A 19,377-nucleotide genomic window follows, 5' to 3' on the forward strand; every position below is an offset into this window, starting at 1 on the left:
CCAATGGTTAGTCAGCCAGACTGTTAAAAGTTTGAGCCCTACGTCTAATTTTAGTTTGTCTGGCTTCAGCTTCCAACCATTGGTTCTTGTTTTGCCTTGCTCTGCTAGAATGAAGAGCCCTTTAGCACTCAGTATTTGCTCCTGATGAAGGTACTTGTACACTTTAATGAAGTCACCTCTCAATCGTTTTGATAAACTAAACAGATCGAGCTGTTTACGTCTCTCTCTAAGGCATTTTTTCCAGTCTTCGAATAATTTCTGTGTCTCTTTTCTTCAACTTTTCCAATTTGTCAACATGCTTTTAAAAATGCGTGCACTGGAATTGCATGTAGTATTCCATTCAGTCTCATCAATAGCATATACAGAGGTAAAATCACCTCCCTACTCCTATTTGCTACTCCCCTGTTTACATCTCCAAGGATCACATTATGGTTTTGCCACCATACTGTACTGGGAGCCTATGTTGCTTTGCTTATCTACAATATCCCTGAATCCTTTTCAGTCACTGTTTTCCAGGAGACATCCCTCATTCTGTAGGTAGGGCCTGCCTTCCTTGTTCCTAATGATTTTGCAGTAGGCTCTATTAAAATATGTTTTGTTTAAATGGGCTCAGCTTATTAGGAGATCCAGATCGCTCTATGTTACTGCCCTGCCATCATCATCATTTACCTCTCTACCAATTTTTGTGTCATCTGCAAATTTTACCAGCCATGACTTTGATGAAACCATTGAATAGCATTGACTTAGTACTGATCCCTGAGGGACCCCACTAAAAACACCCTCTTTCCATGATAATTCTCCATTGGCAACTACTTTTTCACATCTGTCAGTTAGCAAGTTCCTAATCTATTTCACTTGTGTTTTATTAATAGTGTATAACGCTAATGTTTCAGTCAGAATGTTGTGTGGTACTAAATCAAATGACGTATACAAGTCTAAGTATACTACATCTATCAAAAAATGAAATCAGGTTTGCTTGACAAGACCTATTTTCAATAAAAAACATGTTGACTTGCATTAATTACATTCATATTCTTTCAGTCTTTATCAAATGAATCTTGTATCAGCTTTTCCATTATTTTATCCATGATTGATAACAGGCTAAACAGCCTGTAGCTATGAAAAATATTCCACTTGCCCTTTGTGAATATTGGCACCACATTAGCACTCTTCCGGTCTTCTGGAATTTCCCTGATATTCCAAAATATATTAAATTTTAACATTAAGAGGCCAGATATCTTTTCAGCCAACTCTTTCAGGACTCTTGAGTGCACATTATTTGGGTTTGCTGATATGAAAATGGTTTTCCCAATTAAATATCATTTAACATCATCCTTAGTTGCCAATAGAATATGAGGGTTGGAAGGGACCTAAGGAAGTCATTTAGCCTAACCTGCTGTTCAAAGGAGGACCAATCCCCAGACAGATTTTTCCCCCAGTTCCCTAAATGGCACCCTCAAGGATTGAGCTCACAACCCTGGGTTTAGTAGGCTAATGCTCAAACCACTGAGCTATCCCTCCCACCAATGAACTAGGCAGTATTGCTTCATTCTCATGTGGTACAAGTACATCATCCTACTGGTTTCCAAATACAGAACAAAATATTTATTGAACACTTCTTCCTTTTCTGCATCATTATTAACAATTTTACCATCTCCATCTAATAATAGACCTATAACTGTACCATTACTAGAATTTCCTTTATTTCAAATATATTTTAAGAAACTTTTAATTGACCAGAGCCCTGCCAGCCATGAATTTTTCCCTGATGTCTTCAGATTCCTTGTCAATTTTCTATATTTCATAACATCTAATGTATACTGATTGCTATATAGTTTCCCTTTTTGCCATTTGTTATAAATTGTTTTTATATTTCTATTTACTGCCTTCACTTCATCACTAAACAGGATGGGCTTTTTAGTCAAAGTTGGTCATCTATAAACTCTTTTTAAATAACTCCCAATTTTCCTTCCCGTCTTTCTGTCCAAATTTTCCTTCCCAATCAATTTTATTCATAATTTTTCTTAGCTTTTGGAAATTAACCCATCCTGACTGTCCTCAACTGGTTGTAACAGTGCTGTGAACATTTCAATCATGGTAATTGTCCCTGTAGGTTTTAGTAATAATTATATCCAATTTCTTTTCATCAATGAGACTTTCCAATTTCTCTTACTTATAACCCAGTCTCCTAATATTGGTATATAAGCAAATGAAAAAATTCTCCTCTTCACATTCTTTGTCACATTGGATCAATTTGGCTGCAACACACTAAGTTTGCACTGTTTTAAAGAGTTGTATTGAGTCCTAATTGGTGCGGCGGGGGGGGGGGGGAGAGAAAAAATCTGGCCTAGTATTTCTAAGTTAAATCATCCACTCTATTCATATTCCATGTTATCTAATAACTCAAGAAGAGGGAGTATCAATGTGTGTTCTCCTAACCATGTTACTTAGCGTTCGGTTCTGCTCCCCTTCCTCATGGTGAATGGTACCTTCCTGGGCAGGCAATCATAGGAATGTGAAAGGGACAAGAGAACCAAGAAATGGGAGCAGACATTGGGCCAGCTACTTCTGGAATCCTTTTCTACTTGAGATCAATAGGAGTTTTGCCTTACTACTGGCAACAAACCAAGGTTAAATCAACATTGACACCATCGAGGAAGTGGGTGAGAATTTATACGTAAAGACCGATGTATTAGTGAATTCTTTATTCATTTGTTCTGGCTATTTTTTATTGTTGAAAGTAGAAGGAAGATCCCGGTGTCAGTTGCTTGGCTTTCCCTCAGTCCATTTTAAGGTATCCCGGGCACTAAGGTAGCAAAGAATCCTCTGAGAAATCTATGTGCTTTCTAAATAGGAATCTGTTCATAGAGAACTATGCTACAGAGCAATCAGTAACAATCAGCTACCTTCCTCACAATCTCTTTTACCTTATGGACCGTTATTTCTCTGATTTTAGTGAATATGTGCTCTGTAGACCCAGCACCTATGAATAAGAAATAGCTTTGTTAGCAGAGGATGTAAAGGCAGAAAAATAATTAAGGTATCAGAAGTGGCAAAAGATTGAGTAGCCTGTAGCTCAGCAATTCCCCCAACTTATCTCATCAAAGCAACTAGTTGCTGTTTACTATGCTCTGAAGAAAACTATTTCGTGTTTTCTGAGTCCCATGTAAATGGCTGGATTCTGTCATCCACATACACACTGACTAATACCTTACTCTATGAGACGTCCCATTGATTTCAATAGGATTACTTACCAAGTAAGTTCAACAAGCCAGAGTCTCAGCTGGCTATGCTGATTCCAGTGCTTCATTTGTAATGAAACAGGTGCCAGGCCTCAAGCAATTAGTTACTGGGGCTCAAGCAATTTTTTTATGTTAATAACTGATATAGCGAACCCAGACATGCCAGGGCTATGAACTGCCAAGCCTAGAAAGCCCTGGCACAAATTAAGCACTGACTAATTCATAGATTTATAGATCTGAAGTCCTTAAAGAGACCATTTTGACCATCTGGGCTGCCCTTCTGCATAACACAGGCCATAGGATTTCACCCAGTGATTCCTGCATCAAGCACACGATGTCTGGTTGTGCTAGGCTAGCTAGAGCATCTCTTAGCAGTCAATGCAGTGTCGTTGGAAGTCAATGTAGCTATGCCAGTTTATGCCATCTGAGGCTCTGGCCCAACACATTTAAAGATGGCAGAATCTGGCCCAGTGTGTTTAGAGTTGGCTTTAATACTTTCATTATTCCTTTCTGTGCCCAAAAGAGTTTGTCTTCCGACTGTGTTTGGAGTCAATGCACAAGTAGTCAGCAAAAGTCCATCCACTTGCAAATCATAAGTTTTGTATCTCTTTTAAGTGAATACCATGCAGTCAACATGTCTGTCTGTCCCTAGAAGATGAGTGGAGAAAAATGTGCATTTAAATAGAGCCATGAGGTCCTGATCCTGTAATATGCTCAGCAGCTTCGATTCTCATGGACCTCAAAGAAAACTGAAGGCACTCAGCCCGCTGCAGGAGGAACTCAACTCCATCTCAGGATTGGCCCCTCACTGTGCAAATCTGGTTTCCATAGCAAAGGAAGACAACTGTATGGTTTCTTTTCAGGCGAAGTTTTACCTTAGATGTGCACTTTACAGAATTAAGCCAGTAGAACAAATAATGGTTTGCATGGCAAAGAGTTTGAAAAGTCCATTAACGTCTTTAGAAAAGGTTTTTCAAAGCCAGGTGTATGAAATTAAGAAAAAAAATCAAATTTATCTTTCTTTGCTGTTTTCATTCTTCTTTGAATTAAGAAAAATAGATTGTCTCCTTCCCCAGCTCTATTTTCATTGCTAATCCTTCATCTTTCATGTTTCTATCCCATTTCTGGCATATTAAACAGTGTTTTTCCTTCCCTCTGCAAAACGCAGACGTGGCTTTGCACACACAGGGATCATTTGAATGACTTGTACCTTTCTTCATCTACTTTTTAATGTCCAGAACATCCCTTCTCCTCCATATTTCCAAGAGATCATGTGCTTAGAATTTGCCAGTATATTGGAGCTCATTTAGAACGAGTTTTATGGGTATTTTATAAGCTCACCAAATGGAAAGGCAAATCCAGTCATCTCTGGAGGCAGGGAGGTCGCTCCGGCGTCAGAGCCAGTGTGGTTCCGCTGCACAGGGAGTGCATTTTCAAAAGTGGCACAGCATGAACCCCAAAATGTGGTTTGGAGCCCCACTCCATTGGCCTACCTGTGACAATGCAGGGTTGGATGGGGGGCAAGGTGGAGCATGAACTGTGTGCTGCATGGATCCTCAGTCCTCCCCGTTCGCAATGGGTCATGGGATGCTAGTTCAGCCATTGGACAGAAGTAGCCTCCTCTGAGCAGCTCTGCAGCCATTCTGCCAGCTGAGGAGAAAGGTTTCTGCTCCCTAGACCCTTCATGGAGATTACCAACCACTGGTCTGATACAGGCTAGGCTCCAATGCCACAGATTCAGAAGGGACCATCGTGATCACCTGGCCTGACCAGGATCTGGCTCATAGTGATAAGAGATGGGTGAAAGTGAGGACACATTTTCACAAAGGTTCATGCAAAGATTTTGTTTAAGGCGGGTTCACAGTTTGGAGATTTGGCTTTTCTGCCAAAAAATGGAGATATTTGTTTTTCATTTAAAACATATGAAAACCTGAAAAACAAATGTGTTGCTGGGAAACATGATGCCTGTGAAGGTGTGAGCAGACATGGGTCTGGTGGCCATCTCTGACATTTCTCTCTTGTGCCTTATCGATGAAGAGGAACATAAAAAGAGAAAGCAAAATGTAGCATGCTAATGTACCACACTAATGGATACAACTTCTACTAAACCCCTTCTCATTATCAAAATGTGAATGTGTGTTAGAGGTCTCTCTCTGTGGCTGAGTCTGCTGGAGCTATAGGTTGAAAGCTTTAGCTCAAGCTATGCACTTAGCTCTGGAGATTCCTCATGTGTCAGTGAAGATGGCATCTTCCACACAGACAGAAGGGATTATAAATATTAGGTAACGCAATCAGGGAACAAAAACAATCAGCTGACAAAGATGACAAACCGCAGAGAGCAAACTATCAAATGAGCACTAGAACGTTCACTGAGGCAACCAGTTTGTGAGCAATCTTTAGGAAGAAATTTGTTCATGCACAACATTCACCGATCCATCTGAATAACGAAGAGGCTTACTGTGTGTTTGCAGACTACTGCTGAATAGGAAAAGGGGCTCAGTTTAGTGAATGATTTGTTGTTTGTAAATTTTGTACCTCTCTCCATTAACAACAAACAGGGATTCAAGCCCTGTCATGAAGGCCATTTTGCAAACAGTTTACTCCATACATGTATGTGTTTGTGGTAAAATTCTGTGCCACTGATACATTTCACATGATATCAAATGACATGGAGGATGTTACACATCTTAGCAGATTCTTGAGAGCAGTATTCTCTACAGCAGGGCAGACAGCAGATATGAGATACATATGCTGAGAGCAAAGTTCTGCCATTTGACATGATTGCATTGTCCATATTTATCAGTGACACAGAATTCACATCCCCATATCCAGCACATTATGCTTAAACTAGTATTTGGGTACATTCAGGTCAATTTATAAATGTAGGAATGCAATGGCTTTTACTCAGAAAGATAAGTCCATTCTGCTTTGCAGTTCATTTTCTGTGCATAATACTCAGGATGAAGCCTGATTGCTTTATATACAAGCAGGAATCTTTACAAATAGGGAAGAACACATCAACGTACAGAAGCATTAAACAACAGTTCTGCAGAGCACTGGACTTGTCTTATCTCTATTTACCAATGGGAGTTAGGTTCTAAATATCGTTGAAGATCTGGGCCCTTGATCACTGCCAGGGCCACCCGGGGCAGGGGGGAGGGGGAAGTAGGGCAAAACTATATTCTCATGGGGGCCCCTTGGGGACCCGGGGCCTGTCCCACAGGGGCCCCCATGAGAATATAGTATTCTATGGTATTGCAACTTTTTTTTATGGAAGGCCCCCTCCCGCCCCCCCCCGGGCCCCAGGCTCCCCGAATCCTCTGGGTGGCCCTGATCACTGCTGGAGACAGTATCTAAAGATTATTCTTTATGTGCATTTAAAAAAAAATGAAAGAATGATGCCAAGTTGAGAAGAAAATAACTGGATGCTGTGTTGTTTTGATACAACCTGAGGGTTCAGTGCAGGGGCGGCTCTAGGGATTTTGCTGCCCCAAGCACGGCAGGCAGGCTGCCTTCGGCGGCTTGCCTGTGGAGGGTCCACTGGTCCTGCGGCTTTGGCGGACCTGCCGCAGGCATGTGGCAGGTCTGCCGAAGCCACGGGACCAGCGGACCCTCTGCAGGCAAATGGCCGGAGGCAGCCTGCTTGCTGCCCCTGCGGTGCTGGCAGAGCGCCCCCTGCAGCTTGCCGCCCCAAGCATGCACTTGGCGTGCTGGGGCCTGGAGCCGCCCCTGGTTCAGTGAATGCATAGTTAAATCTAGCTTATTTAAAAAGAAAAATGGCGAACACATTTTCTCTCTTGGGCAAACATTTGAAAAGCAGAAGACTAGATGTTGCTCATTACATACAAAAATCCTTGCTAATTGGGGATGTCTGCTTCCCCCACAAGACTCCTAATACTATAATTGTTGTGCTGATCTTTCTCTCAATAGGAAATCATTAAGGCTGCATAAATGCTCCCCAAATGCCTGATGACTGGCTTAGAATATTCTGGTCATGGTCTGTTTTAATTAGTGGCATTTGCTCGCAGTGCAGTTAACTAGCACTAAAGTAAAAAAAGTTCATGGTGGTTTTATTGGTGCATCAGCAAACCTGGCTGGATGAGTCAATGGCATAATGAAAATCCCAAGCATCAACACATTTCTCAATAGCATATCAGCCCTGGTGGTTAATTTGCTGTGCATGTAAAAATGGAAATCCCTCTTTCATCATAGTCACATGCCCTGCCCAGAGAGGCGAGTGTTTAATTCCCTGCACATGATCTGATCATTGTGCCAGATATTTACCTCTGATCATTGAAAGTGGTGAGTTTTAAAGGGATGCCATATGTTTAAAAATCTGTTTCTCCCCCCCCTATTAAGATCCTATTGTTACAAGCAACATCTAGTGTTACTCTGACTAAAGTTGATTAGGAGAAAATATTTGTTCCCATATTTTCTGTTTCCTTTGTGCATTTGACAGTGCTTTATGCATAGCCAGCATCACATGTTCCTCTGTATAGTCAGTTATTTATTCAGACTATGTCTAGGCTGCAGATGCCACAGAGGTTTAGTTTCGATGCTGTAACTATGTTGCTGTAGTGCCGTAGCATAGACACTTCTCACAGGGATGGAAAGGGTTTTTTTCCATTGCTGTAGGCACTTCACCTCCCCGAGCGATGGTAGCTAGGTCAAAGGAAGCATTCTTCCATCAACCTTGCTGCAGCTACACTGGGGGTTCAGTGGGCATAGCTGTGGCACTCCCGGGTCTGAATTTTTCACACCCCCTTAGCACCATAGCTATATGGCCCTGTGACAAAGTTCCTCCTCTACCTTAGTGGGTTCTGCGCTTATTGGCAGATTTGCTCACCTCAGTGATCTTCTCCACAGTCTGGATCAACTCCTTCTGTGTCTGATCAGGAGTTGGGAGGTTTGGGGGGAACCCAGGCCTGCCCTCTACTCCGGGTTCCAGCCCAGGGCCCTGTGGATTGCAGCTGTCTATAGTGCCTCCTGTAACAGCTGCATGACAGCTACAACTCCCTGGGCTACTTCCCCATGGCCTCCTCCAAACACCTTCTTTAACCTCACCACAGGACCTTCCTCCTGGTGTCTGATAACGCTTGTACTCCTTAGTCCTCCAGCAGCACACCCTCTCACTCTCAGCTCCTTGTGCCTCTTGCTCCCAGCTCCTCACACACACTTCCTCTCCTCTGGCTCCTCCTCACCTGACTGGAGTGAGCTCCTTTTTAAACCCAGGTGCCTTGACTAGCCTGCCTTGATTGGCTGCAGGTGTTCTAATCAGCCTGTCTGCCTTAACTGGTTCTAGCAGGTTCCTGATTACTCTAGTGCAGCCCCTGCTCTGGTGACTCAGAGAACAGAAAACTACTCAGCCAGTGACCAGTATATTTGCCCTCTACCAGACTCCTGTGCCCCACTGGTCTGGGTCTGTCACAGGCCCTAATGTTTAAGTGTAGATCAGATCTTAGTTTCCCTTGATGATTTTTTAATTGTGTCAGGTTAGGTTTTGTTTGAAGTAAAACAGTGGTCCTCAAACTTGGGCTGCCGCTTGTTCAGGGAAAGCCCCTGGCAGGCCGTGCCGGTTTGTTTACCTGCTGCATCCACAGGTTTGGCCGATCGCGGCTCCCACTGGCCGCTGCAGGCCAATGGAGGCTGCAGGAAGAGTGGCCAGTATGTCCCTCGGCCTGCACCGCTTCCTGCAGCCCCCATTGGCCTGGGGCAGCGAACCGCAGCAAGTGGGAGCCGCAATCGGCCGAACCTGCAGCCCAGCCCAGCCCACCAGGGTGCTTACCCTGAACAAGTGGCAGCTCAAGTTTGAGAGCCACTGAAGGAGAAAACACTTTCCTGAGAACTAATCATCAGCCTTTGTATCAACTTTGGGATTATCATAGATGACAAAATCAATTATATTGAATGGGCCTGGTTCTGATCTCCTGGACACCAGTGTAACACTACTGATTTCAGTGGAGATATGCTTGAATTACCACAGAGCTCAGAATCCCGCATGTGCTGGCAAGTATGATATAGGTAGGTTCACAGTGCACATCCTCACTTTTCTATCCCAAATCCTGGTAAGTACTGAATCAGACCTTCTCACTAGCATACTCTTACCTTGAGGAGCTGGCATGAGCAGTGTGGTTGGAATTATGAAGAAAGAAATGAGTCAAGAAAAAAAAAGCGTATGCATTTAGAATGTAACTATCTCATAAACTCAGACACATGGGACCTGATTCTAGTCTCTGGTGTAAGGCCCAGATTCAGCAAATCACTGAAGAGCATACTAATTTTCAGCATATGCGTAAATCACATTGATTTCATCAGGAATTAAGTGAGTGCTTAAAGTTAATAACTTGTTTAAGTGCTTTGTTGAATGGGGTGGGACTTCTCATGTGCTTAAAATGAAGCATGTGCTTAAATGCATTGGTTAGTTGAGGCCTAGAAAAGGAGGATCTCCATTGACACCAGTGGTGTTACACTATCTAGATGAGATCAGAATCAGGCCCATGAAATGTTAGTGATTTTAGCATCCATGGCTACCCCAAAGTTGCTACAAAGCTGATGATTATTGCTGTTGAGCACAACCTGATGTGATAGAACTAAAGAGACACCATCACCTTGAAATGTAGTTCATGTGAAAATATGAATTAAATGCACTTTCGGATGTATAGCTACCCTGGAGACTCACTGTCAAATTTTACAATCAGATATTCCTATATTTTACAATTTCTTTTTGCTCTTGCTGGGTCAGAGATGCACTGATACAGCAGGTGGAATGACCTGAATAGCTGCTTGTATCGGGAAATTGTGAAACTATACTTAATGTGCTGTCAAACACAGAAAGTAAACAAATTGCAAAAACAATTGAGAAAAGGACTCCCCCCCACCATGCCCCATGGTCTCAGGATGTACTTTGTTCTCTAGAATAAGAGCTACTGAAAATCAATGGGATTTTGTGATATCCTAACAAAACCATTGACAGAGAGAGACTGCAAAGGGCTGAGTTTACATGATGGAAAAAATGTCTCCAGGGTTTTCAGAGAGCTTGTGTTATTTAAAGTCTTACCCACAAACATTTGGTCACAGAAGTTGCCAAAATGCATTGATTTCCCGACAAAGAGTTATGTGTAAACAATCCTCCAAAATACAAGGAGTGAAGTTTTTGGGCTTTTTTGCCATTAACTTCAATGGGGGCTAGGATTTTACTCAAGGTCCAGATTACCCTGAGATTGGCAACCTCTGGCACACAGCTCCCCTGGCAGGCCGGGCCAATTTTCTTTACCTGCTGCGTTGGCAGGTTCAGCCAATCGTGGCTCCCACTGGCCACGGTTTGCCACTCCAGGCCAATGGGGGCGTCGGGAAGCCGCGGCCAGCACATCCCTCGCCCACACTGCTTCCCGCAGCCCGCATTGGCCTGGTCCGGCCCACCAGGGTGCTTACCCTGGCGAGCTGCGTGCCAGAGGTTACTGACCCCTGATATATACTATAGATGCCACACCTGCATCTGTTGATATATTTTAATACCTTTTTTTATCACTGCAAGGAATACTTTTGTCTTCTGTAAATGTCAATTCAATTGTATTGGTGCAATTCAGCCAGCTCAGGTATCACATATGAAGTCCATTGAAATTGGTGAATTTCTTTCCCTTGATGTCAATGGGCTTTGGATCCAGTTCATATTGCATTTATAGCTTCATGGAAACACCCCCACTTAAGTACATTATAAAATGTCATAGGAACCATTGAGTGTTAGGGAATTGCAACAAGGACTCAATTGGTCGTGTTCAGGAGGCTTACCAGAAACTAAACTCTATTGGTGCATGATATACTTAATTAGATGCTGATGTATTAGATAGCAGGCTGAAACTTATCCCCATAGAATTTGTTATTTTCTATTGTGTGATTGAAAGTTACTGGGAAGTATTTTATATTCAGGAGCTTGTTTAACTGAGTAATGAGCCAAGTGATCTCTTGGAATTGAAACGGGAGTTGGATACTGGGGCCAGATGCTGCTCTCTGTTACGCAGGTGTAAATCATGGTAATTATTTTGCATTCTGTGCTCATTTCTCTAAACCAACTGGACTCTAAGAATCTTCTGCCTCCTGAATTTACAATTAATTGCAATTTTTTTGCCCCCAGACTTGCTTTTCTAGTTTTTGTGGGCCACCGTGTTAATAATTATTAGTCCCAGAAATGTCACAGAAAAATCCAATTTTATGATGTGTGTAGCAGGGTGGTTACCCCTGAAGGGCTTAAAACAGCCCTGGGAGAGGGCTGTGGCAGGGGAAAAGCTGGGCTGATTGGCAGAGCATCCGCAGCTGGGGACACGCCCCAAACGGAGCACAGCTGGCCCTTATAAAAGGGCTGTGAGCCAGGGGCTGGAAGAGTCTCCCTCTAGCTGAGGAGGGAGATGGACCTAGCTGCTGGAGTCCTAAAGGGCACTGGAGTGAAGCAGGGCTGGGGAAAGGCCAGAGGAGCAGGGGAGCTCCACACTGGCAACTCCCCAGGCTGCAGGGCCTGGTCCTAAGCCCACAGAGAAACTGGAAGGCAGCAGGTCCCCTTGCCTATGATGAGTGGCTTTTACACTGCAGTCTGCCCCAGGGAGCGGGGGCTAGTTGGTGACTGGCAGTAGCCTATGACTGAGGCAAGGTGGGGATAGGGGGTGGGGGTTTCCCAGAGAGGGGAGACCCCGAGACTGAGGGGTTACTGCCAGGGGGCAGCATCCCAGATAACAGGCCACCCAAGTCCTGGGAGGGACACTGGAGCCAAGCGGCAGCAGGACACCGGCCTGCAAATGGCACTCCAGGCTGGAAATTGAGCTAATTCCCTGAGAGACCAGCAGGAGGCGCTGCAGGGCTGAGTCCGCACACTTACAATGTGTGAGACGTCACAACATGAAAAAATTCAGGTTGGCACAGAAATATGATATGTTCTTTAGTGTGATATTTTAAAAAAGTGTCAACATATCAAATGCTGTCACAAATATTAGAGAAATCAATGCCTTATATTGTTGATTCCTCCTGCTTAGAATCAGACACGGTTGCAAGCTTCAGTGATCGGTATTTCATAAAGTGTCTATTCCTTGGCTCCCAGCCATCATAAAGCATATGGTGAATGAGCTGTGACAGCACCACAGTACTGAAATGTATTAACTGTTTGTCTTTATCAGCTTTTTTTAGAAAAATAGTGTATACCACAGGAGAGCTAAATGGACAAAAGTGCATATTGTTTGTTGGTTTCATCATACCTTTCTCCCATTAGTCTTTAATTCTCAACATAGAGGGCTACAAATTTTAAATGATTCACTTTTTTAGATAAGTGGCTCCTCTATTCTTAGTGATCCTGAAGCCGGTACTAAAAGTGTCATGTTTATCTGCACTGCAGGAAGCAGATGAAGCTTTGTTATGTAATCTGGAACTTCAGATTGAATCACAGTTCCTGCAGGATGACATTAATGCCACAAAGGACAGGTACAAGAAGGTAATTGCACTGAATTCCTCACCTCTCAGAGAGGAGTCTGGAAGGTTGAAAAGTGTCATGCTAACCTTTGATCTCTTTCAGTGGCCACTTCAGACACCTACAGAGTAAAGTTTAGTTGTTTTGTTTTATTGTAAAAAGGCATTTTGAAAAGGTTCATACAACTGCAGTGACCCTAGGTAAGACTGGAAATGTTAGTGAACAAAGTACATTCAGTTTGGTATTCTCTAGACCACCAAGTAGACTGTTGTATTTTATCAAAGGTCACTCACCCAAGATCAGCAGTTGAGAATCATTAACATGATTAACAGGATCTGCTTGAATCTTTTATCATTTAATCTGGGACTCAGAGGATTGTAGTCTGGCATTCCCAGGAAAAGACTCATCATTAAATAGCTTTAGGAGCCATATATAAACTGGGAATAGATTTGGTAAAAGGAGCGAGACCAACGTTAATCCTTTTCCACAGTTCTTTGGAATTGTTTCCACTGATAGCAATGGAAGCTAGATCAGGTCCGTAGGGGCAAAAACTAGAACAGGGTTAATGGTCAGTGATTCAAACCAGATGCTGGACTTGGTCAACCTTTTCTGAGCACATTTACAAAGTGTCATCTGAAAGGAGTCACAGTCCTACACATCGGCCATACAAATGAAAATAACCTCCTTCCGCCGGTCTTCATTACGCCATTAACCACCGTTACCCCTTCTCCTCCTCCTCCACTGGTGTCTAGATCAGATTATATTCCCATTTGTTCCTTTAAAACATGAGTCACATAATACTGAATTAAGAATATGATGCATCTCATCAGTAACCCAACAGCTTTAGCAAAGTACTATCTGAATATGGTGATTGGGGTACTAAACTGCTAAGACACGTAGAGCCCAGTTCAGATGAGTAGAAGTCCACTAGAGTCGGGTGGCATGTATTTATGGCAGATTTGAATTTGACCCATACTTTTACAAGTGAAAGAAGTTATCATCAAGAAATAAATCACAGAAGTTCAGTCAGCTGAACTGAAAATCTTGCTTTACTAGTTACTAATTAAAATGATTTTACTCCACCACAGAATATCATGGAAATACAGACCTATGTCAGCATTTTACAACAGATCATCCAAATGACCCCTAGTGTGACCACCATTACAGTTGGAGTAAGTGAGGTAAGTGTTTCACTGAGTAGATAAATGCTATGTCGTGAACACTCGTACTGTGATAGTCGATATTTACCCTAAGTGCCTGAGATACTCTATGACGGATTGGATCACAGAAACCCCCTTGGGGCTGCCAACTGATGTGCCAAAACTATTTCTGCCCCTGCTTTCCCTGCCAGCCTGGGACTCCAACACCCTGTCTTGTTGAGCCAAACACGCCAGTCCGCTCCAACACAGACCCAGGGTCTGAACCACGTCCCCCAAAGCTGCAGACTTAACTGAAAGCAACTTACAGAAATGTTCCTGTCTTTAACACTCAGATGCCCAACTCCCAATGGGGTTTAAACCCAAAATAAATCTGTTTTACCCTGTATAAAGTTTATGCAGGGTAAACTCATAAATTGTTTGCCCTCCATAACACTGATAGAGAGAGATGCACAGCTGTTTGCCCCCTCCCCATGTATTAATACATACTCTGGGTTAATTAATAAGTAAAAAGTAATTTTATTAAATACAGAAAGTTGGATTTAAGTGGTTCCAAGTAATAGCAGATAGAACAAAGTGAATTACCAAGTAAAATAAAATAAAACCCTCAAGTCTAAGCCTAGTACAGTAATAAAACTGAATACAGATAAATCTCACCCTCAAAGATGTTTCAATAAGTTTCTTTCACAGACTGGATGCCTTCCTAGTCTGGGCACAATCCTTTCCCCTGGTACAGCCCTTGTTCCAGCTCAGGTGGTAGCTAGGGGATTTCTCATGACTGCAGCCTCCTTTGTTCTGTTCCACCCACTTATATATCTTTTGCACAGGGCGGGAATCCTTTGTCTCTCTGGTCTCCCCTCCTCCCTTCTAAATGGAAAAGCACCAGGTTAAAGATGGATTCCAGTTCAGGTGACATGATCACATGTCACTGTAAGACTTCATTACCCATTTGCCAGCACACACGTATACAGGAAGACTTACAAGTAAAACAGAGCCGTCTACAGTCCATTGTCCTGGTTAAGGGGAGCCATCAAGATTCCAAGCCACCATTAGTGGCCCACACTTTGCATAACTACAGTAGGACCTCAGAGTTATATTTCATTATTTCTAGTTTCAGATACAAGAGTGGTACATTTATACAAATAGGATGATCACACTCAATAAATTATACGCTTTGTAATGATACCTTACAAGAGATCTTTTGCATGAAGCATATTCCAGTTATATCATATTCACACTCATTAGCATATTTTCATGAAATCATATGGAGTGCCACGTCACACAGTCCATTTCCTATTCTAAGTAGAGGGAAGTCCGTGGTATCTGTGAGTAAATGTGGAATTTCTAATGATGACAACAGAAGATCAAAGTTGCAGCTTTGAAAATCTTAAGTGAGCTTTAGGAGCTTAAGTATCAAAAGAGAGGTCAGAAGTCTTGAACAGGGATTTCTGCTAACCAGGTCTATTCTGGGACCTATACCAACCCCATGTTAAAAGGCTAGTCCAGCAGCACCAGATGTAGGGATGTGTCCCATCAGAGTAAAGAGATTCCAAGATTTGGGGATGGGGATGTGAGCCTACTTTGTCTGCTCCCTCTCCAAAGAGGCAAGATGGGGCAAGAGAAAGGGATGAACCCTTGTGAATCAAACTGGTTGGATGAAACCAGGTAAGACAAAGGTGGTGGGTTTCACTTTCGCACCAATGTAAGACAGTACACCAGGAAACAATTGTTGTTTGGGTGTGAATGGCATAAGCAGGCGTTTACTAGTCTGCTCCACACAGCAGCATGGGAAACCTTTTCCTTTCAAATGAAGTGAACTATTTTAAATTAGAAGCAGTGCTTCTACAGTGCCTCCATTGGGAACTTGAGACCATTAAAGTTATGTAGCGAGAGGCTGAGATGTCATCTCATCATTCATTTTGTCTTTTCAGATTGACTGCAGGTAATGGACTCTCTGGTGGCATGTTTACACGATCAGACATTCTTTCTTCTTTTTTCTCAGGAAAGGCTGATGGCAGAAAGGAGAATTCCTATCCTGCAGAGTCAACTGGAAGAGTACAAGAGCATTCTTTGTCAGCTGCAGACTCAGAAATTGAAACTGCAGACTGAGGTACCATACAGCTAACTGGGAAGTCTAGTAACTCTCATTGATTCAGGCTAGTGCAATTGCAACAAATCAACACCTAACATTGAACAACGCAGCAGGCTGGTATTTAATGGGGTTTTGAGCATATGTGTTATACCTACAAATATGACGGATGCCTGAAAAGGATTTTTTTTATTTGAACTTTACCCATCTCAGCTTCCTCCTTCTGTCTAACAGGCCCAGTATCATGGGATGAAGATTTATGTAGGTAGTTTCAGAGGGTCAGTCATTACTGTGTGATAGCTGCTTAGTAGGCTGAGTAGAATTGATTGGAGGCCTTAATCCAGTATGTGGTGGAACAAGACGCCCAGATCACAACTGGATTGCTGATGGACAGTCTCAGCAGACAGGCCAAGGACTGAAAAGGTCCAGGGAGTCTCCCTTCCCCCAATCCAGTATGAAATGCATTGGCACTGTGGGATAAAATCAGAGGTCTTCAGACCTGTCAGCTCAGCGCTTTCCCTGAGCACTCCACAAGTGCTGGGGTTGATGTGGGAATTACTGGGTGAGATTCTATGGTCTGTATCATGAGGCAGGTCAGACTCGATGATCACAACAGTCCCTTCTGGCCTTAAAATCTATGAATTTCCTCAAAGTGCATGTCAGGTTTCACACAGCAGCCTACACATATCCCTGATAATGATAACAACGAATTAGCACCTCCAGCCACACCCAGGGACCATCAGCAACAACAGTCTCTGTGTCTGTGCAGTGCTGACCCACAGGGCATGAGTTACCAGGACTTTTCCTGCAGCTCCTGCCTGTCCCCAGCCAAGAATTTCATAGTGCGGCTTGTGCCTTCTGCAGCAATTCATTGGGCTCTGTGATCCTGTCAGGCTAGGCTGAAAACTGAATAGCAACTTAAGTCATGAATGTCAGGACCTATATGCCCACCCCTAAGAAGGACCTAATTAATGGGTGGTTTTGGGAAATGATTAGCTTAGCACTGCATGAAGGAGCCCTTACTTGTCTGTTCCGGGGATGGTGTGCTGATGCACAGCACCTCCCGGAGCTCTTGGGAAGCTTGCTGAGTCTCCACAGCACTTCTGGCCAGCACACAGAGGGGTTGGGCTAAGGCCACACCTCTACCTCAGTCTCCTGGGGGAGTCTAACACCCTAGTCAGGACTCGGGGGACAGCATGGACTGTGATGGTGCCTGAGTTCTGCTCAGATGTACAAGTAGGTGGAGAGAACCTGCCTTCAGAGGGTTAATCCAAGAAAAGATGAGCATGATCTGGCCTTTACCAGTCCCAATTTCAGAACGAAACCTTAGTTTTCAAGGTGACACTTTATATTAAGATTCCATTTATAAAGGGTTAATAAATGACAAATATAGCAGTTATACTCATATTGAGAATATCCGTAAAAGCGGTTAGAGGGGGTTATAAGCCATGGTTATAATCAGCCTATTGAGCTGTTGGAATCTAAGGGTGAAATTTTTCCAAATAAAACAAATCACTCAGGTTCTCTGGAAACAGCTCTCCCCCTCCTCCTCCCTCCCTCCCCACAGTCTATAACAATTGAGTAATTAATTATTAAATCAATATATTAATGATTTATTAACTCTCTACAGCAGTGGTTCTCAACCTATTTACCCAGCTCTGTGTGTGTTGTGGGTAGCATGCACACAATATATACACTGCCTGTGCAGCCACAGAAAAATAACCCAGGTTTAGTATTTGTTACATGACAGCAATACAATTCAAATCCCTACAGCACCTTTCAGTTCAACACTGGCAAATGTCTGCCAAGGGCATTTTAAGTTAGTAAATAAGTCAAAACATTAACTGTTAAAATGAATGAATTTACTGTAAGGATGGCATGGCTGCACCGCACTGCTGCTGGCGGTGCAGCTAGGCTGAGTGCCCAGAGAGCACAGCTGCTGAGCCTGCCGGCAAAGATGGGGAACCCTGCCCAGTGCAGGGTGCCCCCCGAGCCAGAGACAGTCCCCCATGCACCCAGCCCCTCCAGCCAGGGATTGTATCCCAACCCCTCCCAGACTGCCCCCACCCCAGCCAGGGAATGCCCTCCATCATCCAACCTCCCTGGAACTGCCCCATCCATCATATAGTCCTCCACCCAGGGACTGCCCCCCATGCAGCCAGCCCCCCACCTAGGAACTGCTCCCCAGGAACTGCCCCCAGCACCAGAGCTGAGAGCCTATGAACCAAATGGTAAACCCTGTATATGATGGAAACCATTTCACTCCAGGGGGTGCTGCAGCACCTCCAGCACCCCTAGTTCCAGCACCTATGGCCCGATACTGCACCACCCCATTTTTACACCCTGCAACTTTTCTGCATCTAGGGCAGGTGCCCCTCCTGCCCCTCCCAAGTTATAGCCCTGAGGATGTCACATGGACCACAGCTGTGTGCTGACTGAGACCCACTGCTCTGCAGCCTAGTTATGAATGAACCCTTCTTATAAAGTGTGACTGTTTGTAAAACAAAGTGCTATAGGAATGACGTAATGAGCTAGGCTAATAACAGCAGAAGTAACACTTTGCTGCAATTTCCTCTTTTTTTTCCAAGTGACACAGCACCATCTTGTGGCCAACTTACATTCCAGTGATGTATTAATAAAAATCCCATTTGTATGCAGGAGTCACTGGGCAGACGTTAGTCTACAAGCCAGAATGTTCTGATATTAACATTTAAAGGAAACTTTATGTTCTGATATTAACATTTAAAGGAAACTTCCTTGGTCATCATTTCACTGGGTGGGGGAGTAGAAATCCCATAAGGATTAGCTGCTGCTTGCTCCCTGTATGTGACTCTCCCCATGTGTCTTGTGAGGGTCAGCGGCAGGCTGCAGCTTGTACTGTTAAAGTTTGTCTTTCGATTACCACACGTGCACTGCAGCGAGCTGTAACTTGGTCTGCAGCGCTGCACGCTGGGCTCCCACAATGCCTGTGGCACCAGTGATGGCACATTTAGTAACATGGCTGCACTAGAAGCAGGCTCAGAATTGATCACCTTCAGTCGCATGTAGCACCTGTCCATCTAAGGTGAGCTTTACAGTCGGTAATGAGCCATGTAAGTATTATCCTTCCCAACCGACAGCTGGTGAAACTGAGCTAGAACGAGCTTATGGGCCAGATTTTAGCCACCTCCCCATTGGGCAGAACAGGCAGCTCTAGGCTCCTGTCCAGTCAGCAGCGGTAATCCTTGTGCTGGTGCCTTTGGAGTGCCACGTACAAGGGATGTATAGCAACTGCAGTGGTGCTACACAACCGGTTGGGCTGGGGCTGGGTGGGAGCTAAGGGGGCTCGAGCCACGCTGCCTCTAAAGAAGAGGTGGTGCAAGAAGAATATAGGCTGAACCTCCAAAAAGGAGCTGTAAGAAGCAGCCATGAGCCTGCTCCTGCCAGAAGAATTCTGACTGC

The 19,377-nt window shown here is 43.8% G+C and overlaps 1 protein-coding gene across 5 annotated transcripts in view; it reads left to right on the plus strand.

The window, feature by feature from the left end:
- The window catches only part of BFSP1 (beaded filament structural protein 1), a 74,430-nt gene that overhangs the window by 46,867 nt on the left and 8,186 nt on the right, over nt 1-19,377 (plus strand). For 4 of the 5 annotated variants that reach the window (XM_039531403.1, XM_039531405.1, XM_039531400.1 and 1 more), the window contains exons 3-5: nt 12,619-12,714; nt 13,779-13,871; nt 15,850-15,957. In XM_039531403.1, the coding sequence (XP_039387337.1) occupies nt 12,619-12,714; nt 13,779-13,871; nt 15,850-15,957 (297 nt within the window). Of the gene's footprint in view, nt 1-2,501; nt 2,664-12,618; nt 12,715-13,778; nt 13,872-15,849; nt 15,958-19,377 lie in introns of all 5 variants that reach the window. The other variant, XM_039531401.1, reaches the window with a different exon arrangement.

The sequence above is a fragment of the Mauremys reevesii genome, linkage group 3, assembly GCF_016161935.1.
Source record: "Mauremys reevesii isolate NIE-2019 linkage group 3, ASM1616193v1, whole genome shotgun sequence".
In the NCBI taxonomy this organism is placed as follows: domain Eukaryota; kingdom Metazoa; phylum Chordata; order Testudines; family Geoemydidae; genus Mauremys; species Mauremys reevesii.